Genomic DNA, 26,702 nt, shown 5'->3' with positions numbered 1-26,702 from the left:
GAGCCTGGTGAAGCCAAGCCACAGAAGTCCATTCTGCTTTAGTCAGGTAACAGGCTCAAGCAGAAAGGCGAGACAGGTTTCCCTACATTGCTCTGTTTTGTCAGAGGTAYTATTAGCAAAACTTTGTTTCTGACAAGGGACCACAAACCACATTTAAACCGCGTGTAATGAGCGGCATGCATTCCTTCACAAAGGTTGGGTGAATAGAGGACACAAGGCTAGTTCTTGCACATGCATGCTAAGCACTGAAGTTATGTAAATACCATTGGGTGTTAGCCAATGAAAGCAGTAAAATAAAGTCCAAAGAAAGCTGTGATGAGATTAATCAGGAAGGTAAGTTTTACCCAAAATGAAAATGGGGCATTTCCTAGCATGGTAGTTAATTACAAAAACTGGACATCTATTTTCTTAAAAGATTAAATACACAGAAGGAAGTAAAGTTTCTCTCACAAACTTGTCTTCCCCCCCCACCCCCACCCCCAACTCCACTGTATTTCCTACACTGTTAAATTCCTGTGGTCCCAGTTTGTCCTTTGAGGTCTCAAATACATCCAAGCACCTTCCCTGTTCAGGGACATCTAAGGCACAAGTTGAGGATGCTTCAAGAATTCTCCTGTGTGATTTTGTTGTTCTTGTTTTTCCTAAATGCCACAACTCATGCTATGATTTACTGGAACACACCATTTTTTTTCTTGTTGCCCTGGAATTACAGAATACAATTTTATTCTATTCTGTTAACACAGAGAAGTCATTTTATCATATCCCCTTACCTTTTCTTAGAACAGTGGGGTTTTGGATTTTTTTTTTCTCCCTGGTCTTGAATTCAGCTTTTTTTTTTCCAAGAGGTGTAAGTGCAGCGGTCATTAATCAAATTCAGAGGATATCAACCTGGAAGAAGGATTAAAATCTAGTGTGAGCTGACTGCAGCTGTGCACGCTCTCAATAAAACTAGTTGTTTGGAAACCCACAGCTCAGTGTTATGTGACAATTGGAACAGGACTCAATGTGAGACTTGTGCATGCAACAAAACAGCGTACAGCCAGCTGAGTGTGCTGCTGTGAGGCAAGTAAGTCAGTTACGCACATAAGAGCCAATGAGGGAGCACTAAGCTAAAACCAACTAAACTGTGTTTCATTTAAAATGCAGAGCTGCATCAAATATTTAGCAAACAATATCCATAAAGAATTAGCCCATGGTCAGTTAAGGAAACATCATTAACACATGGCTGAAACAGAGGCCAGTTTTACCCAATATATCAGAGTAATACTTTAGCAATGTACATGCCCAATGTTAGCTAGCTTATTAAGAGCTCGTTCAGAAAGCTACCCCATGATTATCATTTCAGAGGTCTTGAGAAGGCTGATGGCTCTTCAGCAGCAGTCTGGTAACTGCTGGTCTGTGACAGACAAGTGAAATGAGCTGGGCCCACTGCAGGAGCTTGCTGATGTTCTGTGGCCTCACGGGAATGAAAGGAGGTGTAGATAAAAGACTGAAGCATGGGATGAGTAATACMATAATGATTCCAGAGTGATAAAGGAGGCTGGAACGTCCATCTCTCCTCACTGTAAAACTGCCCCACATTTCCTGCTTGGAGGTTTATCCCTGTCCTGCTGTGCCTAACCTAAATTTGCAGGCAGTTAACACTGTGTCTCGCTTAGGAGAAACAGGAAGTTGCTATTTGTGCACCCTTCGTACTCTCTGATACTACCAAAAAACCAAAAACCAACCAACCAAACAAAAACCAAACAACCCTGAAAAGTCAAGTCTACTTTTTCTGGGCATAATGCAGTCTCTCTATCACCTCAAATCCAAACACYATCAACCTGCAGATGAAAGCACACAGTGAAATCTGCATTAAAAAGAAAAGATCCTGCTCTCATAGTCAGTCCCTCCCCACTGTTGCTTGACTGCTATAGCCACATCCCATGTTGGCACAGCAATGAAGGATACAGGCAGAGGGAACCATCTGCTTAACAAGCAGGAAGCCCAGTTTATCTTACTGTGACCGCCATTACCTTGAAAAAGGGTGTATTTGATTACAGAGAAAGCAGAAAAATTTGATTTATTGACTGATGTCCATGCAACTAACAAACCAGCTTGTCACTTCCACATGCAAAGAATTGATGCATCTGTAAATCAGCCCAAAAACTCAGAGAACTGACTACAGTCTCACTTTGTAATAAACACACAACAATGTAAATTCCACATCCTACTGTGTCTAAATCTCAGCAGCCTGATTTAGCTACGTGCCAGTTCCTCTTTCTTATGAATAAAGAACAGATCCCAACAGCAACACTGCAAAGCTTTCTAGCAGGCATTTGGGACGCTGAGGGTGGACAAAGGCCCCTATTTACTCAAAAGCATTCTTATGGTCTGTGTACAGCAAACATGAAACCATCCCTCATGCTGGTCTATTTTAAGAGACTTGCAAAACAATAAAGAAAAGCAGTTAATGGAGAGTGAAAGTAGAGTTCTTTAATATTATCTCAACCATAAGGATGTCTATGTTCCCCAGACTGGCAGACACCTTCCACAAGGCTGCTAGAGACAGTTGATACCAGGTTTCCTTGGGGGGGGGGGAATAGAAGGCTTTCATCTCAGCTTTTAGATTTTTGAAGCCATATGCACATGACTGACAGTCTGAACCACAGGCCTACCTGCCACAGGATACTGGTAACTTGGGTTACAATTCTTAGCTGCCACTCAGAGCAAAGACGTAAGCATGGAATCAATTCCTGTTTTTCCACAAAGAGCACATAAGAGGCCAGATTACAAAACTGTCCACTGGATACCAGATGCAGTGGTCTAAATTCAAGCCACAGACTGTAGTCTCACACAGCTATTGCCATGCCTTTCAGTCCCACCATCAAACACCTTGTCTCCCAAAGGCTAAAGGAGTCTCCATCGCTGCTGCAGAACTCCCTACTGGCACTTCCATTTACTTGGTACTACCTAGCCTTACCAAGCAAGCCTTCAGTATAGTAACTTCTTCACCATGACTGTCACCCCTGCTAAGTTAGCACAAATTCTTTGTAGACAGCACCTTTCTGTCTGCAAGAAGAGAAATGTCAGCTCACTTAATTGCTCACGATGTAATGCTGACTTCAGTCCTTTCCTGCAGGATTGAGTTCCAGCATGTCAGCTAGAAAGAGTTCTTCTCCTTCCCATTTGCTAAGCTGTAAATCATCCTCCCCTTTTGTCACCCCAATCCTTGGTACGCTCAGTTTAAAAATAAATAAATAAATAATAAAAAATGGAGATCCTGATGCTTTCAGGGCCTTGAATTCATCTTCACTTTGGGTTATACATTCCAGCACGTTTATTTATTTTTAAAGGTATAAAAAAAGCCTGTGTGTACTCTCATTTTAATAACACGGAGAGAGGCTTTCTCGCTCCAGGCATGAACACAAGGCAAAAAGCGAAGCAGGGCTTTGGATCTCAATAAAGGGTCACATACCCCAACACAAATAGCATTTCCCTATAGTGCCCTTTCCTCAGGTGCTGACACACGCCAAAGATGCGATTTCCTGCTTGCAGGAAAGGCAAACTCAGCCCTCTGCTGGTTATAATTTATTCAAGAGGGTTTGTTGTTTTTGTTTTTTAATCTGGGGGGCTACTGAGTACAGCAGAAGAGGAAAGGCTAACACTGGGCAAGACGATAAACAGTGGCTCCATAAATCAAATTATGTTGCCCTGCAAAGGAGCTCCAGACAAACTCCTACATTAGTGACACCTCAGGACTTGATGTGGTAACAGAACTTTTGCATACAACCCAGAGCAAGCATGTGGACAGAGATCCGAGTTGCAAAATACAGGTCAGTTCTCCTAGTTTTAATGCACAGYCTGGTTTTGAGAAAGATGTTGTTACATATTGAAGCTACATAACTTCCTGTGTCTGCAGCTTGCAGACTGCAGAGATCTGTGGGTGCCTCAGTATAGGCTGTGAATAAACAAACCTGAAAGACAGAGACCAGATCCCTGCAACTAGGGGAAGTGTGAAGAGAGCTTTCTCCATCTTCTATTAATACAGTTATTCCAAAAACCTTCCTTACACTGCTTAAGATGAAAGGCTTCAAAACCCAGAAGATTAAGCCAACTTGCATGAAACTACTCCAAACTGACTCTGATGGCTCCATTTCTAGGCAACCTCAGAAGAAAGCTGCTTTTGGAGAGAAAGCCAAGAGCTCAGTTTGCCAGGCTCAACCACAAACGGCACATCTTATTCAAGCTGATTTCATTTCATGCTGTCAAGAGCGAAGGGAGAGTCCGGCGCTGTACCTGGTAGAAGGATGTGATGATTGTTCCTACACAACAGCTTTGTATTTGGAGATGGAAGGCACAGAAATCAATGAGCCATTCCCATGATAGGGCAGTTTAAGAAAACAATCTGTCCCTCACAGCGCTAGCTGACCCGTACAGAAAAGGGTTCATCACAGATTCTTTGCCGGACTAGAACACACCCAGCTTAGGAGACAGAAGCGTTCAAGTGAAAGGTGAGGAATACACTGTATTCTGGTAGGTGAGATGACTCTCACTGGGAGCAAATGGATGAAGATCTAGGCAAAATTTAGGCCTTCCCAATTACACTACCTGGCCTCCTCACTTTAACCATGAATATGAGCAACAACTGCAACTTCTAAAGACATTAAGAGCTCTGATCAGGCTGTTGGGGACCTAGTGGTTTCTAAAAACAGTCTGTTAGTGCAATGCTTATACTAAAGGCACCCAGGAGCTATACAGTTTGCTGTTCATGGCAGTGCTAGAAGCAGACATCTCATCCATAATTCAGAGAAGTCTGGCACAGGCTTCCATAGCCCCTCTGGCATGCTGGGTTTTTAACYACGCCATGCAAAACACCTTAGGGAGCTGCATAGTTTTCTTCTCTTCGAAATGCTATCCTTGCCCCCCATGCTAGATGGGCTCTTCTTCCACAAGTGAGTCTCAGGGGGATTCTGCAGCAGTCCTGCCATGTCCTGGGCAGGCAGAGAGGTCAGATATATACTACTCTGCAAGCAACAGCCTTCAGCCTCCTCCTCCCTCCCATACATTCAGACTGGTGCACGGTTATTAAATAACCATAAAATCCACTTTAAACCACTATAAGCCTTCAGGGCATAGAAGGGTATTAGGCTACTTCCTCCTTTTCTGGCCAAGAACTGTGCCAAAACTACAGTAGTTCTCTACGGTATTCTTAAAAGAATTGACAAAAAACCCTTTGCTCACACTGTGAATGCTCCTAGTAGCACAGCTCTCAGCCTCATCTCAGCAAATATTTTACCTCCCTTTCTCATGCATAGAAACTGAATGAAACCTGCACTGCAGCTTTCTTTTCCCTACCTGGGATAAACTGGCCAGATAGTAGATTTGAAAAACCTAATCAGGAGTCATTCTAGCATCACCTCCCAAAGGGCATTTATGGACGTGGCTCCAAGGTCACTCTATGCTCAATCGCCTAGACAACTCTATGCATCAGCAGATGCTCACAGCAGGGAATTTAAATGCACAGTTTTGGCAAAGTCATGGTATATGCTTACTGTAGGTTCTGTGTGATGAGGGCTTCTGTTTCATATCTAGCAGGCTGCAAATCTATCACTATTGCACTTGTTACTCTGCTGGCATTTCTTAGCCCTTCATAGGAACAGGGTTCTCTTCACACACACMCCCCCCACACACACACGCCTTTCACCCTTGCATCATTTCAGAGCCTGCAGAAATAGCCAGTTTACTAAGGCTGTGAATATCTGAGTTATCCCGCCAGCCAGCAGCGGAATGTCACATGCAACGCCAGCAATGCAGGGTCTCAACAGTGACTAAGACAGATATGCCCATTAGACACTGTTCAGGAAGTACCCCACTGAAAGACCAAATCATACCAAGAACTTCTTTCCACAGCAACATCAGACCACTGCCTAAGGGCACAAAAGGCTATAATGAACCCAAAAGCAGAAACCCAAGCCTTGAAAGACCCAACGTATCATAACCAAGACCATGGTCAAAGAGAGAGCTCTTGGATGAAGAGCTTAGGGTTCAAGCATATGAGAAGAGGGGACACTGCACACATATTCAGCACATATATTCAGGAAAGACAGGTCAGAAMTATGTTGTGATTTCTCTAAGTCTTGCACTGAAATCAGGATTCTCCTCCCCGGGCTGGCACAGCACAGGTTGAATACTCTTGCATCACCTCAGAACCTGTATCTAGGCTTATAGATGTGTTCTACATCTTCCTAACTATGCCAGGGTAGACAAAACCCAGGGCTGGAAGAGCAGAAACCACTGGCCAGAAAGAAATGCAGAGGCCATGTTACATGTGCTCTGCTCAGGATGCTTCATGACTCCTTTTAACAAAGTAGGCTGCACACACACATACTTTCTCAGAAAAACTGTAGAGGCTGTTCCTCAACTTCCTTCACTTGACTCTGTCGCTGCAAAGAAGTTAGGCCCTCTCAGACCCTTTTAAAGCTGTATGAACTGCTATTTTCATTTGTTTATTTCTACTTAAATATTTGCTCTATGCATGAAAACCAGCTAGCTACTTCCTGTTAAAACCTCCCTCTGCTCCACTAGCTGAAACTCTTAGGTCTGACAAACACTCTGGCTGCCTTCATCAGTTGACAAGAAAAGGAACTACTTTTCGGTGATAAACCAATGAAAAATGCATCATTCTAGAGTCTGGGAGTCCAGAGTGGCTGTGTTTCTATCTGAAGGGTTGTAGAATCTTGCTAAAAATTGTGACATTCATCATACAAGCTGTTGACTAAGGAGAATCTCTTCAACAGCATAGCTAAAACAACTTGCTAACTTCTATAAAAGAATCTGTGCTTTGAAGAGAATTGTCACCTCCAGAGACAGTCACGTACAAAGTTAAGCTGTACACTGAAGGCCATACAGGGAGATCATGGTAAAGCAAACAATTTAGGTCACATCACCTCCAAATGTACCTCAGTATTAAAGCTCATTAAAAAATACTTTTCCCCTAATATTTGAATTAAGCAAAATTTGAAGTTTTTCATCGTATTTTGAAAAGCTTTTTACAATAATGTGATAAATTGTTGCTATGAAGCTTGCTATGCCTCATATTAACCATTATTAATAAAGCATGAGAGTAACAGAAAGACCAATTAGTACTATTAACCAAGCTCAAGATGTATTACGAATACATCTCATAGATTAATCCAAACACACTTCAATTTTACTACACTTCCTCTTAGCAGTAGCCTTTTTGTGCAAGTACATAACACAACTCTCAGAACAGAGACTCACAGGAGAGGAATGTGAAATGTTCTAGGTCTTGTAACTACTCCAAGTATCCTGCAGACTGTAGATTTTCCATCTGCTAGAAGGAAATGAGAGTTCATATAGAGGTATGACTAATGCTGGGCACCTAATATCCTTAGATTCCTTGGCTTAATGACTTGAACAGCTCTAAATAACTCATTCAAACAACTGACAATCTATAAAGTTTAATGACAAGGATCAGCATGCTGAAAGTGGAAGGTCTTCATATTAAGCTTTACACCACGAACATGTGTCTTCCAGATCCAGCTGTGCCAGTGCAACGGGTCCCTGCCCCTAGCAGCTTTGTCACTGTCACCCTGCCAGAGACTTAACTGTTACAGAACCAGAAGTTCAGCATAGATTTGAGCATCCTAAGGAAAAACCAAATAAATCAAAATAAAGCATGGAAAAAGCACTCACAAGAAAGCACTTGTAAGAAAGCACCTGCAAGTTTTTTACTTTTCTTTCTTTAGCTCTTCTTTATTTATTAAGACACACTGACATGTGTAGATTTAATATGATAGGCCAAGCACTCTCAATAATGTATGTAGTTAGAATATGACAGTAAAAAGAGAAACATTATCTTAAAATTTGCATCTCTGGCTGGATGCTGTTGGTATCCTGACAGAGTCTATCAGTTCACTGCTTCAATTGCCTAATTGCTGAATTTTACTGAGATAGACTTTAGCTCCCTACAAGTATAGAGAACTTTCAATTTAACATTAAAAGACCATTTAAGAAAGTTAATTTCTGTTAAGAATCTCACTATTTAATCCTGCTCCTTAGGAGTCTTGCAGGGTCCAGGATTTTTACAGTGCCATCTGTGGCAGTTTCGTCTGTGCCAATTTGGGCCAAATTATGTAAGATAATTACTCAAGTAGAAATAAAAAGAAATTCAAAAAACTGGTTAGCAAACTGCTTCTGCAGTTTTGAAAACGGAGTCAGATAAATCGTATACTCCTCCTATCATCTCAAAAGTAAAAAAATCAGAAAAGTTCTATTTACAACAGTTTTTACCCTGTATAACTCAGGTGTGTAAACACATAGGCTATAGAATTTTTTTCTGTACACAGACTTCTGCACACAAAAAGCTTCTTCTACACATCTCTAATAGGCATTATTTAAGTGATTCCCTGTGCTATGACTTACAGGAGTGGATTTTCTTCTTATTCCAGCTGTCTTTATTCCAGCACCAGAATACAACCAACATTCAGCAGAATCTGCAAAAGGGAAAGGGAAACCAGAAAGTGCCTTAACCTGCTCAACAGTTAGTGATCTGATTGGCTTCTTGTTGCGCTGGGTCTCCAAGGGGAGACCAGTGCAAGGCAGTCACTCATCAGATTATAGATCAAGCAGTTCAAGTGGACAACGCTTTATTAGTTCTCACATCCTATTTCAAAGCCTTCCACTTCAGGAGGCCTCGCTTCGCTTCTTGTCAAAGCAGAGAACAAACCAGTCTACAACTGCAACAAGGTGGCATAAAAATGACCCCTGGGAAGAGAAGGTGCTGATGCTACACGTGAAGTGAACCTACAACCTTCCTCAACCTGAGGGGCCTACGGAGTCGTCCGCAAAGGGCAGGCAGGAGGACACAGCAACTTAAACCGTGTGGGAGTTGGAGCAAGTTTTACCTCGTCACCACGATGGCCTTTAACGCGCTACCGAGTCCAGCAGAGTTTTCTCCCCGGAGTATTACCAATTTCAGGCGATTAATACCTTCTTCCACACCGCTGCCGTTCTCCCCTGCGCTGGTGGCCCCCGGGCACCTGCAGGTCCCGCTGCGGGTGCCGGGGAGAGCTCGAGGAGCGCGGCCGGCTGAGGGGGCCCCACACGCCGCGGATGCCCCTTGGGCAACACCGGGAACCGCCGCGCAGCCGGACCTCGGCACTGGGGGCACCGACCCCGCAGCTGTCCTCGGGGACCGTCCAGTGTGCCCGGCCGCACTGCCTGGGCAGACCCAGCCTCTGCCGCCCCCGCCGCGGCCCCTTCCCCCCTGCACAGCGCCGCGCCGCAGCGCCTCACCCGCCACGACGCCTCCAGCTGGCAAGATGGCGCCGCCGCGAGGCCGCCGCCGGCGACGCCTCATCGCCCGCCCCACGAGCGACCGCTTCTCATAGGCTGCTCCTGCTGCCAATCAGCGCCTCCGCCTATCAGAACCCCGCGCTAAGCCCCGCGGGATGCGCCCCCGTTCCTCAGAAGCGAGAAGGGAGCCATTAGCGCCTGTGAGGCCGGGGCAGCCGCCGCAGCGCAGGGGTTCCCTTTTCGCCGTGGCACCAACCCCTGCAGCCCCGAGGGCGTCCAGGCACCAGAAAACACCCTGGCCACGTTTTTAAAAAAATAAAAGACCTCTACAGGCCTTTTCACGTTTCCGGTCTACATTTTTAGGTTGCTAATTATGGCCTGTTACTTTCATACGAAAAAGAACAGAAAAGGCCCCTGGCCTAGACAACGAGTGTGTCTTTCGGGAGGACAACCAAGGCCTAGGACRGACCACGAAGAGCCTCCAGCCTCGGACTGCTCCTAAGAGATGGTTTAGGAGGAAATCCAGACCTAGTCTTTTCAGCAAACTGGTCCCTCAAACTGTTTAAATTTTAGAATTAGTTCARTCCCAAGCAGATTTTTCATGGCGTGGAGCCCGTTTTCCCATCATGGTAAACAAGGCGTGCGCAGCGGCAGGCTGCTCCCGCGCACTTCTGCTGCTTCGTGACTTCCCTCTAAAAAAGGTGTGCGAAATCGCTACCGCTCCAGCCCCCTATTTCAGGGAGCTAAAATGTAAAACAGATTTGTGCCACTGAAAACAATTTCCAGGGCCGTTCAATCTGCAGGCCAAGGGGAAGCAGTTTCCAACCTGCGCTATTAATTGTAGGTACCAAGGATGAGAAGTAAGAGTTGGCACAGATGATCACTTTTCACATATTACTCACCTCTCATTTCCAGCGGTAGCAGAAATTGGCTTATATACCCTGAGCAAGCATTTGCAAGGCAGCGTCTCTGCTCACCTGTTAAGGCAAGGCCCTATAACATTGTAAGAAAGCACTTGACTTCCAACCTTATACCAAAGTCGGGCAACAAATATTATACAGGCTTTCTTAACAGGTGTGATCATGCTTTTATTCTTGCAGTCCACGCTTTCCCACCGTTTGCGTAACTCGGCTGCAGCTGTGCGCCCAGATTATCCTTGGGAAAAAGGCTTCAGTACAGGATTACGTTTTGTCTTATTTCATTAGCAGAAAATGCAGCAAAATCAGATCCTCATTCCTCAAAGTCATTACGGACTTGTAGCAGGAAATTCTAGCAGTATTTTTAACACTTTTGTATTCAAAGTCCTTGACCGTCTTAGGTAACTGAGAAGGGAAGATACTGCACAATAAAAAATGGGGGGGAAAGAAAGAAAAAATAGGAACATTTAAAATCAAAAGCAATACTGTATGTGTGCACAGATGCCACATTTTGTTTAAATTTTTATTTAAGAAAGACCTTTAGTTTAGCTTCCTCGTGCAATGAAAGCATAAGGAAGCTGGCTGGGCAAAACCACCTGCCTCTCAATGTGCCTCTCTCTCTCCTCAGTGACTACCGAAAAACCCTAGTCAGCTTAAACTCTTAAGTTAGGCACCTCTGTGAAGTGTCTAAAGTTAGGCTGGATGAAAGCGAGCCAAGCTGTCGAACAGATGGAGTGAAATCCTCCTCTTGATAACAGGAACTTTATCTCACTGCCATGGATAAGAAGGGCAGCTAAAAAAAGTCAGGGGGGTGGTTATATAAATTTCAAGACGGCCTACCAGCAACACTTGAAGGTAAAACTTTTTGATAGATCTAGAACATTCACTTCCAGCTGAAGACCTTGCACTGCCAAGAAGTAAATATTCTGCAGCAAAGTGAGATGATAACACCAGAGCTACCACACTACACAACCGCAGAAACAGGCTGATGCAGCGTGGAACATGCAGAGCATTAGGAAGCTCCAGTCTGGAGCACACGAGACAAAAAACATCATCAGGAGAGTGGCACTTATACTGAGCTTGGTGCACAAAATCAGCTGGGAGGCAGATGTGAACAGAAAGATAATTAACTACCAGTAGATAACTAGCCATCTTATTAATGCCAAAAATGCTAACAAATAGACCCCTTCCTTTTCACTTACAGATCTGTAAAACACTCTTGCTTACAGCAGCTTTGACTCAATGTCTTTTTTTTACCTTGCTTATTCAGTCTTGAACATCTGTTAATGCATCTTCCTCATCTTAAAAATGATGTGCTTCCTTGTATTTCACATGTAATTGAGTTTCAGAAGATACGTGTCTCAGCACAGGACCCATTTTCCTTAATTAGTTGCAGATATTTTAAATGGAGTCAGATGGGACTCCATTTAAAGATGTAAGTAATATTTATTTCCAAGCATCAAAATCCTTCAGATAGATATTTAAAATAACCCAGAATTACTGGAACCTGGTTATAACATATTTCTTAGAAAACTTTGCGAAGCAATTAGTTTTCCATTATTTATGTTCTATTATCCATACTAAAATGAATACTGTATGCTATGTACAATTTTGAGGCAATGTTTGCTTAGAGAATGGATGAGATCTTAAACAAAAAAAAAAAAAAAACAGATTTTTCGTCCTCTGATTAAGTACCTCTTTTTGGAGGAAAGAGGAAGTTACACTATTTCCCAGTCTCTTTGGGAAGACAAATAGATGAAGTGCTCTGGGTTTGGGGTTTGGGTTTTTTTCCCTTTCCCCTATTACCTTCAAACTTCTTCCAAAAGCTGTAATTATTGAGAAACTGCAGAGCTGAAATTATCAAGGGATGCTCCTCTGTGAAAGACAAAGCAGCAAAGACTACACATAACCTTATAATGCCATTCTCTTAAAGCAAAAGTATGGTTAGAAAAGTGACAGTGTGATAACAGCCTCCCAGAGCAGGGCTGCTTTCAGAGTCACCTTTAGTCATTTCAGTGACAAAAATACATTTTTACTACTTGTTATCTCTGCAGAACACACGCAGCTATGGGAGCCTGCACTGCACTGCGACCCAATTAGTGCAGTTATCCAGTTGCACAACTAAACCCTATGTTCAGCTATGACTAAAACATCCCAGTGAAGATGACGTGAACAACATTTGACCCCACCGAATTTATGTCACTGATGATGATGAGCAGAAAATGCCTACATTTTTTTGCAGATCCAAGCAGAATCTGGAGGGCCAAGGAAAAAACATTCTAAATTGGACATATCTGAGAAATACTGAGTCACAAACCTCAAGGTGAACAAGGTCATTTTTGCAGTTTCTTTTTTCAAAGCAAAACCTAGATTTTATTATATAAGGCAGTACTGGCAACACCATGAACATGCAGTCTTTTTAGCAAGCCCTTTGCAGCATTAATATCATTTGGGCCTTAGAGAAGCTTGCAGGTGCTAAAGCTTCTACTTTAAAAAGATGATTGGTTTTGTATTGCAAAATATTTAATGAATTTGCTGTTAAAATGAAATGAAACAACAAAATAGTTATACAATTTTACTAGTTTATATTTCAATTCATAAAGTATACACACTGCAACTATGCTACCACAATGTCCACGCATCTAATATTGATGGAGTTACAGTATTTTTTTGGTATTAAACAATAGAGATAATGTATGCGGTTAAGGAAAAAAGCTTGGACATAGCATGTTCTATTCTGTAGTTACAGAGTACATTAGCTAGCATTAGTACAGTAAACAAGAAAAAGGTAGAAATACAAAATAAACCAAATATCTTTATATACAAACCAGTGCCTCTTATTGTTACCAGCTTATACTCACACTGCACACAAAATTTATCCACTGATGCAATAGATACTTCAGCATAACACAAACCATTATAAATTAAAAAAAATTACAAGGTGCAAAACTCCATTCTACAGCTTTCTGGTGAGAACTCAAGACAATCCAACGGATAAGAAATCCAAGCACGTTTAGCACCTATTAGTGCAACTGCATCGAGCGTGGAAAATGACCTACACAACCTCTGAACATGTTACCAGGGAAGCCAGTTGGACAGCTATAGATCCTCGCAGCTACACTCACGCAGTGATTTTTGCCTCATATATATCTCAGTTTATTGTTTCTTTGTCCCATTCATACCTATGTGCAAAACTAAATCCTGGAAGCTTTCTCAGAGCTTCACAGAAGGCCTGCTACAGCYGGGTAAAAACCAAACAAAAACAAAAACAAAACTGACAACGAACAAAAAGACTTACTTAAATGTCAGACCATCCACATAATTAGTACTTATTAGCAGTCCTGGTGTCAGGGGGTTTAATGCTGTTGATGTGTGGATCTAACATGACACAGAAGTGAAACGGAAATTTGCCAAGAATTCTGATTATTCTTGTCTAGCACTTAGACAAAAGCTCCCAACCTCAGGTTGTGAATTTGTTTGGCAGCCCATGCCAAAAAAGCCCAGAGTTGCATAGAATTGATTAGTAACAGAAAGAAATGCCAAACACGGAGAGATGGAAGCTGCATCTACTAAAACAAAGTGGGGTTGCTCCGACAGGAATGCTGAAATCATCCCCATTCATAAAGCAAAACATGTCACCTCCTACTCTCCATATCCTACCTCTGGGGACTGCTTTCTGGCACTGATGTAGTTCTTGCTAAAGTCGTCGTCTTTTTTTTTCTTTTTTTCTTTTTTTTCTTTTTCTTTTTTTTTTTTTTTTTTTTTTTTTTAGTGACACTTTTCCTTTCAAATAAAATATTAAAAAAGGTTATAACTGTAAAAAAACCTATCATATGTAAACTTAACAATTAGGGTTTGGTAAGTTCTCGTACCTAGTCTGTGAAAAGCCTCCAGCCAGACCGCAGAATGGAGTGTTTCTCTGAAGAGCTTCAATCTAGCTACATCACCTGTTAAATATCAGTAGTATGAAGATCCCGTGTCTAGCAATAAAGCCTTTTTTTGTGTTTCCATCCTCTTTATCACTGACCTATTGAATCCTGACATGCTGTGTTTCTATTTTATTTACATTCTGGTCCTCTCATGTCACAGAATTAAACATCTGGCCAAGGAAGGCAACAAAAGGTGTTGTGTTAAGAAGGTGTGTTTGACAGAGTTCTGCTTTTCAACAMGTCTCTTTTCCTTGGACTCCAGTCACTGTTTTTATAGAGCTTATTGTTCTGTTGAACCATGTTTTCTTTGCAGCTTGTACCTCATTCAATGCCAGACCCAAATGGTGCTCCAAATCCTGCAAACAGAAGAGTAATTTATTTGATTTGTTATGTATACACAGCACAAAGTTACAAAAGTTAAACTTAGAAGACTCTAGGACCTCTACAGTCTCTTGGCCACTTCAGAAGGTAAACAAGTATTATATAAATTAAAAGTAGCACCACAAGCAGATGAAATAAAAACCTTTAAAAAGCAAAACAAGTCTTGTGTTATTGCCTTCATGAAACATCCAAATTTCATTAGTACATCCACACCCTCTAATTCATTCCTATCAAAAGACTGAGAAGGAAGCATGCCCACAGGAAGTGGACTTTCTGCAAACTAGTTTTTGAGTGTCTGTGAAGAGGCAATGACATGCCAGATTGAGGTACAAAGAACAATTTTGTTATATTTTACTCAAATACCTCAAATATTTGGAGTGCTTTCCAAACATGCTTTAATAAACATGGCTAACATCTCATGTTACTTCTTCATTCAACACTCGCTATGAAATAAAGGAAATGCATGATTCAGGACTTTGTCAAAGCTAAACAGAAAGAAGCAAACCCCTGTATTTCTTCRAAGCAGTTGCAGAAGATCAGTCCCTAAGTACTGTGCTGCAACCAGGCAGATGTCTGGATGCTGTAGTAGCTGGTAAATACACTTCATGTAATTTCAATTATTTTATCTGCACACACTATGTTTTTCAAACCCAATGTTTGGTTAAATAACCCATACGGGAAATAGCAGGTTGCAGTTTCAACCAACAGGAACTATTCCAACCCCTCTACAACAAACACATTTTTCTAGGAATGTGGACACACCAAGCACTATAGAATGAACCCCCAAAGTATTACCTGTATTTTACACTCCGCTTCCACTAGCTGCAGTTTGGTCTGGGCCAGCTCAAGCTCCATTTCCCTCAGTTGGTTTTTCAGAGTTTCCTTCTCCTCATCCGTGTCCTCATCTGAACCCTCCTTGGCAGAACTAGCAACCTTCACACGGCCTTCTTTATTGAAGAACTCCCGGCAATGTTCACAGTCATCCACTTTTTGCTAAAGTAAATACCTGATTGTGAATGCTTGTATTGAAGTGCTGGTGATATGATCAAAGCCTTTTTCTGTCTCTGCTCTGGCAGAGCAGCACAACGCGAGAGGGACCACTAATGACTTACAAACTGGGCAACTCCTGCGGAGCGCAGCCGAACAGGAACTCCAGCCAAGCCCAGACCGATGGGCTCCAGAAACACTGCTGTATTTTGGTTAAACTGTCTTGCTGCAGTAATGGGCTCTGTACTGCCTACGTGTTACTTTATGGTAAGACAGCTGGAGGAATCTCCTCCAGAATAAAAACAAGACTCCTCAGAGCAATTAACAGTTATTATTTACTAACATCAGTATGTAACAAATGCCCATGGGAGAGAGCTGACAGCTACTTATCACTCCAAGATCTCCCCTCATAATCATCTTCCCAAAACTGTAAGTCAGCAAGGAACTCTCTTTCTACCCTCCTTTTGCTAATGAAATAAATTGTATGCTTTCTATTATGATTTTGTCGAGAGATTTAAACATTGTATACTGTAGTGCCTCCTGGCCTCTTACCCGTATTTTCTCAATTTCAGCTTTATTTGCCGTTTGTTGCTTTTCCAGTCGCTCACTCAGCTGGGAACAAATCTAACAGAAGCAAAACTATGTTACCAGATCATTTATAAATGTAAATTTTCTCTCAAATGAATGCTAAAGCACAAATCAACGATACAGCAATATTAACATGGATAGTTTAAGGTCTTTGAAAAAGCGTGGAAAATTGGAATGCTGCATTAAGTCTTTTCGTTCTACATATTCTTCTCATTTTATACATATTCTTCTATAACTGCAGAAGCAGCTGTGGTTTCAACATAAGTTACTAGCAGTCTGGCCTTGCTAAAGGAGTCAGAAAAGGTTAGGAAAAGCATGGCTCTTTTTGTTGCCTTTGGGATAAAGGAACAACCAAGACGGCAAGAATGGTTTAAAAAAAAAAAAATCTATCCCTTGAGACCTGTGTGATGCAGACTTAAGAATGTTTTGATGGTTACGGGCCCACTACTTACATGCATGAATTTGCTCCTTGATATCTTATGACCAGGAGCATGCCCAGGACCAAAGCAAAATCTTTGAAAGGAAAAAGGTCTCCATGTTTCTTCTGAAGCACGATTACCCTCTGATAGAAGAAGTGAAGATGGACGAGAGAATTTTTTGGAACAAAGTAAACCTTTGGATTACAAGAGCCCACTGAGCAATGTTAGGCTCTGATGCTGTGGTGACTGGTGACCTACAAATACCTATGTCAGAAGTAAACAGAACTAGCTTCCCCCTTAAAATAGCTAAAATGTCCTCTCAAATCCATGGCACAGATTACACTTATTTCCAGAAATCTCCTCAAATACCAAAGAAAGGCTTGCAATTTGGAAGCAGAATACATCATCATTAAGTTGTGCTTACCTGCTTGTAGTCACCAATAATAGAGCTGTTCTTTTTGATCTCTGACTCTGCCTTATCTAGTTCCCTACGACACATTTCCTTCAGCTGTAGGGGGAAAAAAAAAGTAAAGGTTTATATATTTGTACAGTCTTAAAAATAATCAGATGGTATTTCCTCCTTCTCCTTAACCTCGCTCTCTTTTGCACAGGCCTACACTCTACACCACGGAACAACAGTCTAGCGCAGGCTCCACACAAACAGGGAAAAGCTGGAATCTGGTGGCTCTGATTGCTAGAAAAAATTGATTAGTTTAGAAAAGAAAGTATTAAAAAAAAACCAATACTGATGGCTGAAATCCTATGCTGCTTCTCTGTGCAGCAATCTTTGATACAATCTGTGCCTTCGCGATTTCAAGTTAAAAATTCACTGCCCTACAAAGCACCTGCCAGGAAAGCACAGAATTCTGCTTTGCTGACGTCCTTTACGCTAGAAAAGAGGCAGAAAGATGACTTGGAACATTAAGCCCTTCCCACACTTGTATTTTTTTTTGTTTCTGTACTGCACAGAAATGTGAAAATGACAGAAATGCCCTTAACCTGAGCTGACTCTTCTTCTAGGCGCCTCTTTTCTTCTTCTGCATCAATCAACTTCTGTTTGGTCATTAGCAGTTCCTTATTCAGAGCATCTGCCTTTTCCTCCGCCTGAAACACAGAGTAGAGGATAGCATTAAAGAGAGGTTTTCTTACTGTGCTGATGCTGCTAGATACCCATGGGTGCAGGCTCCAGCAGAACACTGCCAAGAAAACAGTCTCTTCATATGTATTAATAACAATAAAACATCAACATTCTGAAAATTATTTAAAAAAAATACCATCTACAATAGCAAAGTGGTAACAAATTACAATTAGCAAAATATATCACAACACTCTATCACCACAAGATGTTCCTTGAATTCAGTGATTAGCTCTAGCAAAATTGGAGTAGGGATTGCTCCAAAGAAATCCAATTACAAAAATAATACTTGTTTTCTCACCAAGACTGGAATTTGACAGATAAATTTTGAAGACATAGAAAGGCACAGAACAGCTCACGATTTGCAACATCAATAAAAGGCTATAACAACCTTAAACCGAAGTTCAATTCGCAAATACCCAAACTTTCAGTGAAAATGAAATTCATAAAAAATGCCTCAAGAGCATTTAAAAAATACCCCAAACCTCTATGAGACCTACCAATAGGTGTGACAGCCTCTCTACATCATCATCCACAACGTACCGCACAAAAAAACTCATCTACCAAAACAAATGTAACAGTCAAAGACTATCCTTTACCATTCCTTTAAGGAAAGGGACATTCTACCAGAAAGTGTACAATCCCTTTTTTACTACAGTTTTTAAAGAATAAAGATGTATAGTTGTGGTTTTGGGGAACAAGAAATCTTCTCACCAGTTTCTATTCCTGCATGGTATAAACTGATGCTAAGTCACGTTACTGCATTCGGAGGTGATCTTGCCTTTCTAACGGGTAAAATGAAATACTTTTTTTTTTCCCTGAGATACTCTACTGCAATAAATATGTGCTTGATAAATACATTTTGGGTAAGTGGAAATACAAAGGTAGCAGTGTATCAGGAAAAACCTACAAGTGATGGAAAGCTTAACATTTCCCTAAAAGAAACGAGAAAAATCTTGGGCTCCTCATAAACCACCCCAAACCGTCTCTGCTAAGGTAGACGCCTTCTCCTGTCACACAGCAAACTGACACACAGCAAYTTAGTACTTCCTAATAGGTGTATGAATTCCACATAAAAATAGATCAGTAACTCAAACAGTATATAAAATTTTCAGACACTAGCTGTACCAATTCCCTTCAAAAGAAAAAAAAAAAATCAAAAAGTGAATTTTAGACCCTTAAAGTCCTGCTGATCCTTTAAAAAAGATGACAAAGGCAAAGAGAACATCTTTTCATTATACATGGTTTTAAGCTGTTTTAAAGTGAAAGAAAACTGGGATGTTGGAGTCTGACAACAGCAGAAGAATGAAGCCTATTTTCTCGTTTAGTGCAAAGGAAATTAAGGAAATTCTGGTATTTCCAAATGCTTTGCTTTGATCTCCTAGGCTGCAAGATTTCAGACATGCCACGAAGGTATCAGAAAAGGTGCATTACACAACATCCTTTGGTACTTTTCTTTCAGGACATCTGGGTAGTAGAAATGAAACTTATGACTTCAGAATCCAATTAGAAGATTTAATCAGGGTCCTAAAGTAAGATCAAACCTGCATACCCTCTCCTGGGGAATAACCCAAACGCTACCAACATCATTTACCATCTTTGAAGGTATCAGTATTATACATACAATGGGCTATCTCAAAGGTTTTGCTCAATTTTGTTCCTCTCTCAGCTCTCTATTTAAATGAATCAATATAAAGCATAATCATTCAAATTAATCAAAATAAAAGCATAGCATATAGGACCCTGCCTCACATGGGCTCAAGCAGCCACAAACAACAGTTAATAACTGGTACAAAAAAAGTCTTCAGTACATTTTTTGCTGGGGTCCACCCTCTGAGTGCAGCTGCTGGACAGTCTTTCTGGCCTTCTACGAGCTACCCTTAATGAAATGAAAAAGCATAGATAATATGAAGTGAACGTACCCATGCTTTGTGAAAACTCTGCATGGAACATACTTTTATGGTTCATAGCACATTTTAACACTAAAGGGCAGTAGATGTAATATACCTGAAAGTCATTAAAACAAACCTCATAAGGAGCAACATTCATCCATTACCATCAACATGTACTGTGAATACTTCTCTAACAGAAAGTTTCCAGGAGACCGTGGGAATCCTTAAATTCTCTGAAGAATTTAAGCTGAAACATTTTAAAGCCTGTCAACTCCTGCACTATATGATTTCCAAAAGCCAGTTTCCTTTGAGATTTCAGAAATGCGCTTATCTTGGTACAGACCAAGAATGGCAAAACACGAGCGCTTGAACTCCTCTCCTCATCTCCCCAAGCAGATAGGCTGAATTCATTCTAGCCTACCACATGCACTACCAAAGCCAGTATCTTTCAGTCTCTGCAGGTCCTGTAAAAAAAAAAAAAAACATATCCCATTAAAGTCTCCCAAACACGAGTATGTAAGGAAGGGAATGGGAGAGTGAGCTTAAGAAGATTCCCGTAACACAGACTGAACCCAACGTTTCCTCCTCAGAGCTCTACTGAAAGGAAACAACGTATGATGATGAGTTCACATGGGCAGACTTCGACAAGCCAAACCTAAACCATAAAAATATTTTCAGAGTTGCCTGAGGTATCTAAAAATCTGATTCCACTGACAGCCAGACTCACTCAGACATTAAAGTTTTTAGGCACTTTGCAAAAGCCTGTCTGCAGTGAAATCTTATTCATGGAAACACTAGTTGAAGAAAAACAGAATACAGAATCTATCCTGTTATCTCTGTAGCAATTCAAAGACTTGACTATTTCAGCTCCTGCTATACTTTCTATCCCTTTACATAGAGAAGAAAGCAACTTTCTTCTCATCTTTCCCTCAAATTGCTCAGTATGCTTTACAGAATATCAGTATTTCAGTATATCAGTATTTCAGTCACAGGTCCTGTTTCTCACAAATGTCTGACACAGGCCTACATATCATCATTCTGCAATACAGACATGGAAGAAATAATCCTATCCCATCCACACCAATAATACCACTTTCTGCAGAACATTAGACACCCTGTAAAGGTGCTCCCCCATCCCGTGTAATGTCAAAATCTGCACCCGCTCAACCTGTGGACCTGACAGGATTATAAAGTAGCCCAGCTTCAGACAAACATATAGGCAATCCTGAACCCTGGAGGCAAGACACGAATGAAAATACATCCCACRATGAACAGAGCATGTGGGATTTATCAGTCCTGCCAAAAGAAAAGGCAAGTTTACAAAGTACAATACTGTTCTCCCTACTGATATCTCCAATGAGGGGAGTGACTAAGAATCAGTCTTAGAACCTTGTCTGCGCTAGAGAGCATAAGAAATTGTCTTACATTATCTAAATCCTTTCGCAGAGCAATCTTGCTGGTCACTAGTTCATGTGCAAGATCATCATTTTCTTGCTCAAGCCTCATATTTGCTTCTTGTAGGCGCCGGTTCTCGCGCTATGGGAAACAAAACAAAAGAAATTAAGAGAAAACTCTTACGAGATGCTTGTCTATTAAACACAGTACTTACTGCACCTGAGCACAAAGATACAGCTTATATCCTAAGTATGAAAAGACAAATCTACCAGCATGGAATTCAGTGAGGACAAAAACAGCTAGCCATATTTTAAATATAAAATAAATAAATAAAATATTAGCTTTGAGAATAAACCATTTATAAATAACTCTCCTTATCTATTATTTGCTGAGCTAGTGAAATGCTTTTGGAGAATGCATAGGTGGGGGTGTCATTCAGCCATCGATACCTTGCCAGGAGGTTTCTGCAAGCACTGCTTTTCTTAGCTCAAAATAAAATTTGCATGCTGGAAATAGGTGAGAGAGGAGGATCCTGGGAAAACCATTCTATTTTCTTCTGCTACAGTTCCCAGCACACAGACAGATGTTAAATTAAGTACCCATAAAACTCTTGAGCTTAAAATATATAAATGTATGTATGTATGCATGCACCTGTGTTGGGGTGTTATGTATATGTATACGCACACATAATTTTATATATAACATATTCCTATATTTTTATATATACATATATAAATTATATAAAAATATATATACTTACTGCAACATTTATCATTTGATATTGGGGAGAGGAGTGAAGATTGACTAAACTCTGCCTTCCACTGATTATAATCAACTAGGAGGTTTTTTTTCTGTTCCTGGCATTTGGCGCAATCAGCCAGATTACTGATTACATAAGTGCTGAAAAGGGGTTCTGCTGAAACAGTTTCATGAGCCAAAATATAAGTTCACACTATTCTCCTTTTCACCCCATTCCAATTAACATTGCCAGTACATGGAGATTTACTACATGCTCCTATAACAGATTCCCCTATTGCATCAAAATCAGTCACCTAACAAAGAAAACAGCTGAAAGAAAAAGCAGCCAAAGTAGGAGCTTCCTACAGGCATCATGCGTTAAACCAGACTGGAGTAGGTGTGCGTTACCTCATATCTTTCTATAGGATCCTCCTGTTGAGCTTGCTGCTCTCTCATGGTATGATACTCCTTTTCATACTTCTTCAGCTTCTTCTGACTAATCTAAATTAAAGCAGCCCATTAGTTCCTGCCCAGAACATCAATAAAAACACACAATTCACAAAGGGTTATGGTGCAAGCTTCAGGCAGCTCCTGCCTTTTTACAAAACACACTTAATACCTTCACTCAATTTTGAGTGTCAAAGCATTAGACATGGTCAAAAATTCTGATCCAGAAGTATCCCTTCCTCTTCTCYCTTTGCGGAGCAGAGAAAGGCTTTCGGAAAGGATCTATAGGAGCGTCCTACCTGCATTTTCCCTGGCACCGTACAGCTATCTGATATTCCAAATACTGCTCAGCAGACTGTGCTGAAAGCCACCAGATGTGGTTAATTTTTGAACTAGCAGGAGCGTTTGGTTCACTTTCCACGAGCCTGCAAATGCTGAAAGGGCAAGTGCAGGCTGAGCTGACACTTCTGCTGGTAGAAAACACCCCAGCCCCAGAGCTGCCTCGGCATCTCAGGCAAGCAGCAGCAGCTCCGACGCGCGGACGCTCTGTCCCCCTGCGCCGGCATTCAGACGACTGCAAATCTGTTCTCGGCTTGGACGGGCTCTGMACAGCGTAGGGCAAGCGACTCTCTCAGGGTCTCACTTGCCCCTTCTGGGAGGGGGGGGAGAAAGGTGGTGGCAAGTTCTGTGTTTTGTGCATCGTGTGCCAATCGTGCGGGGACAGAGATCTCAAAAGTGAATCTGCAGTAGATCCTGACCAGCACCATTCCTGGTGTCAGAGAGCAGGTATGCCATATGCTGGGGCAGGGGTTAGCGGGACAGACCATGCCAAGACCACTGTGTGTGCTTCACATGCAAGTAAGTATAAACCTACGTYGAATATTTAGTAATAAAAATTTGAATCTTTATTATTTTAGTAAACCAATTAAGTTAATAAACAGTGATGGCTATTTTTTCCTCTTAAGAAAAAGGTCATCTGATAAAGATGAGTATGCAAAATGAAAGACAAAAGGCAAAACATGGTTTAGTTTCTATTATCTTTGGCTTTAACATTAAACAATCTTACTGGAAATGAACTGTGGAAAACTGGGAGCTAAGCTCCCTCTAGTGAGAGTTGCACAGAAACATTTCACCAGACTTCAGCTGACACTTTTCTTAGAAGCCAGCCCAGTCAACTGGAGTCAATCCAGCCCCATCGCAACTCCAGAAATTACTCTTTCCACTCAAGAGGAGTCTTCAGAATATTAACCCTTTACTGGCAATGAAGCCAATAACTTCAGTAGATTATTTCACCGCTTTGCCCTGGCTGAAATAATGCCCAAATTGTGGGTTTTCATACACCAAATCTCAAGCTATGGACGATGTTAGATCTTGAGAAGTTAGGCATCCAGCCACATGAGAGAAAAGGAAGGAAGTCACACCATTATGTTTCTATCTTCTGAATGCATTAAACCAGCTTTGCCTGCAGATATTAATAACGAGGCGGTCATGAGGACGTTTGCTATTGTCACCAATTTTTGACACTGGAGCCCTAGAGGGACCCGTGCTCTGGGAAGGTCAGCAAGGCCCTTGGGCTTGCAGAAACGCACACCCAAGTCCAACGGCAGCTTTTCAGGGGCGCAGAAGGCAGCAGGGACCCTGTTAGCATTTGACTGCAACAAAGAGGAGTGACCGTAAGAATCTAGCGTTGTCTCCAGCTCATCATTTACTGACCTCCTTTTCAGCAGAATGCTGTTGCAATCACAGTGCCTTAGCCTGGCCACCTCTCCCTTCCTATAAATTATATATTTTGACATCAGTCCCTTTTCTGCTCAAAAACACTTCCAGACAAAGAGCTGGAGATTTCGACTGACAGCAAAGGGCTTATATTTTAGGTCAAAAAAGCAATGATGTGCAGCATTGCAATTAGAGCAAAGCCACATGGGTGAGAGAGGGAAGCATTAAGCGCCTGTGCAGAGCCCAGCAGCGCAGCCTGTGCTTTCCCTGTAGCCTTCCCTTTGACGCCCCGAAAACGCACCCGCAAGGCGGCAGCGCGCAGCCTTGCTGCGGACCACACGCTCCTGCGCTGCAACTGGGAGCGCAGGGAATTTGGGCACAGCGGGAAGAGGAACAAGTTATTATTCTGAAATGTGAAAGGCAAATGCAACCATTATACATGATCTTAACCAGATGCATATTTAATGACAAACCTATGGCTCATGTTTGATTGGATGAGCTAAAATGCCTTACTTTCTTCTTGGTTAGCCCCCAATCCCTACATGTAAGACATGCCTGAAACGAATGCAGAATATTTATCTTGTGATGGGCAGATTTGCGTAAAACTATTTCAGGAATACAAGATTCATTCAATGCATTAACATACTAGGGAAGCTGTGTACTTAAACACTGATGATACAAAAGTGTTCCTCCAGCAAAGCTTAAGTAAAAAGAAAATTTGAACTGTACCAGTGTATTTGACCAAAATTTAATTTACATGAAACTGTAAAGAAAGGGCTACAGCTTCCTTAAATTACACAAAACACATAATCAAAGCTCAGTTTCAGAACTGAATCATCATATCAGTAAAGAGGAAACAATAACTTTCCACCAGTAATTTTTTTCTGAAATTCTATTTTAAGGGCTTTTTCTAGAGTGCCAATATAAAGGTTTAGTTACAATATTTACTGATTAGAAAAGCAATTGACTTTCAGCTGTGAGATAATGCAATAATCACTATACATAACTTAATGTCAAAGGCTAGGAATATTTCTTACATAGTTATATTTAAGAAAGATGGCTTAGTGGACAATCAAAATGCTAAAAAGAGTAATAAAATCACTGTGTACCTCTGTAGTTCAAATACATAGGAGAGCTATCCAAGCAATTTCTGTTACAAAATAGGAATTACTGAGATTAATTCGCTTATGGAGAGGGAACATTTGGGGGACGGTATCCCAGCAGTGCGCACACAACTCTTGTTTCTATGTTTCTATTCCACTCCAAAGAAAGCTCCCATAAGGACGAGAGATGACATTTTTGTGTGATACACGATTTCTGTTATATAAGTAAGAAGCTGTCTTTCATRGTGGTAGGGGTAAAACGGTTTCTGAAAAAGCTGCAACGTGCTTATAAATTCCCTTAGCCCTTATTCCTGCAAAACCTCTTGATCTGACCAACAGAGTATTCCGTCATCTTTCAGCAGAGTCTTAGGAAAGACAGGCTTTTACATATTATTCAAACGGTTTTCTTCAGACTACACCTGCCAGTCGAAAACTCCTTGGTGGGATTATGAAGCTCTTCTTCAGTTCAACGCAATCGACGTGAATGTTCCACGTTTAGGCTGTTTCAGCCTCAACAATTCTTTGCCACAGTTCAGATCTATCTGATTTCTTACACCGGTCTGTAAACGCTCACATGTAAGCTGTTCTTTCTGTAGGATTTCCCATTAATACTTTTCCTACTTACCTCTGTGTACAAACCCAAATTCTAATTATTCTTCATATTTCCTAAACACTTCGTAACACTGACTGTAAGAACAGTTAATCAGCGATCTGGGGGAGAATTCAAGCAGCTGTGAYGATCGCATTAAAAGACGGTATGGATTCGATTGTTAGCCTAAAAACACCCTCACCGAAAACAGTAGGCACTTACTAGAGATTCATGTTCAGAAACATCCTGCACACCAGACACTGCACAGCACACGCCAGAGCTCCGGTTCCAACCGCAGCATCTTTTCCGCTTGTTTCCGCTACCCAAACGAAAAGCCCAGAAGGAGGCCGCTGCTGCAAACCTCCCGCTTGGGCTGCTCAGGCAAACAGCGCTTTTCCGCATTACTACAAAACTTCACCTAATTGTGGCAGCTCCAGACAGCACTCAATTCTGCCAGCGCTTGGCTGAATTTCGGTATAAAGGAGACCCTCCTCACACTACAAAGGTCATAACCGATTAACCTGTTATTGTCAGCTGCCCTACAGCATAAATTATGAAATGGTCTCAAATGGGAAAATTCACTTAAACTGTTAATAAAAAAGCAGCATACATTCCCCACCAGAAGACAATGATAAATCAAAACCTCACACCAAGAACATAAACCTCAAGATCATTTTCCTAGCTTGATTTCTGAGAAATTTTAAATGCCAAGTCACAATCCTTCATCTCCCTCGATCTGTAAATCTATCAGTGCATTTTAATGCGCTATTTGCAGTATATTAACATTACATACACACACGCAATTAAAGATGGCCATATTCTGTCTGAAATGGTGGTGTTCTGTTTCTGCATTATTTACTCTGTTTTAAATTAAATATCCTCGTTTCATCCTGATGAAAGATATTACCCTTTTTGAAGCTATTACGGGATAAAGATTTCAGCAAAGAAAYGCAGAGATGCTTTTAATTATTTTATTTTAGTGCTATTGGTCATTTACATTTTTTTGAGTGTTCTGATTTTTGGAGCACTGAATATTACTTTCTGAAAGCCTCAAGGCAGGCCCATATCACTGACAACCTGGGGTTTACTGTCTTCCACTAGAAAGCATCTGCAATGTATTTTCACTTGGACAAGCAAGTTGCATATAGGCACTGAAATTGTACACA

The 26,702-nt window shown here is 41.3% G+C and overlaps 1 protein-coding gene and 1 long non-coding RNA gene across 6 annotated transcripts in view; both read right to left on the bottom strand.

Moving 5' to 3' along the window:
* LOC112977593 overlaps positions 1-9,353 on the bottom strand; it is a 36,330-nt gene extending 26,977 nt beyond the window's left edge. For 2 of the 5 annotated variants that reach the window (XR_003257564.1, XR_003257561.1), the window contains exons 1-3: positions 8,910-9,269; positions 8,428-8,498; positions 771-888 (exon numbers count right to left, since the gene is read on the bottom strand). This is a non-coding gene — a long non-coding RNA (uncharacterized LOC112977593). Of the gene's footprint in view, positions 1-770; positions 889-7,263; positions 7,337-8,427; positions 8,499-8,909; positions 9,270-9,300 lie in introns of those variants that run through there. The other 3 variants (XR_003257562.1, XR_003257563.1, XR_003257565.1) reach the window with 3 other exon arrangements.
* Positions 9,354-12,782: 3,429 nt separating this feature from the next.
* RABGAP1 (RAB GTPase activating protein 1) overlaps positions 12,783-26,702 on the bottom strand; it is a 60,488-nt gene continuing 46,568 nt past the window's right edge. The window contains exons 15-21 of the mRNA XM_026090188.1: positions 22,090-22,182; positions 20,974-21,084; positions 17,521-17,625; positions 16,946-17,029; positions 16,067-16,138; positions 15,323-15,520; positions 12,783-14,502 (exon numbers count right to left, since the gene is read on the bottom strand). Coding sequence (XP_025945973.1) covers positions 14,380-14,502; positions 15,323-15,520; positions 16,067-16,138; positions 16,946-17,029; positions 17,521-17,625; positions 20,974-21,084; positions 22,090-22,182 — 786 coding nt within the window. The 3' untranslated portion in view covers positions 12,783-14,379. The remainder of the gene's footprint in view (positions 14,503-15,322; positions 15,521-16,066; positions 16,139-16,945; positions 17,030-17,520; positions 17,626-20,973; positions 21,085-22,089; positions 22,183-26,702) is intronic.

This window comes from Apteryx rowi, unplaced genomic scaffold (assembly GCF_003343035.1).
Source record: "Apteryx rowi isolate R43461 unplaced genomic scaffold, aptRow1 scaffold_120, whole genome shotgun sequence".
Taxonomy (NCBI): domain Eukaryota; kingdom Metazoa; phylum Chordata; class Aves; order Apterygiformes; family Apterygidae; genus Apteryx; species Apteryx rowi.
Note: the sequence above shows the minus strand (reverse complement) of the source record. Positions and strands in the feature narration are given on the sequence as shown.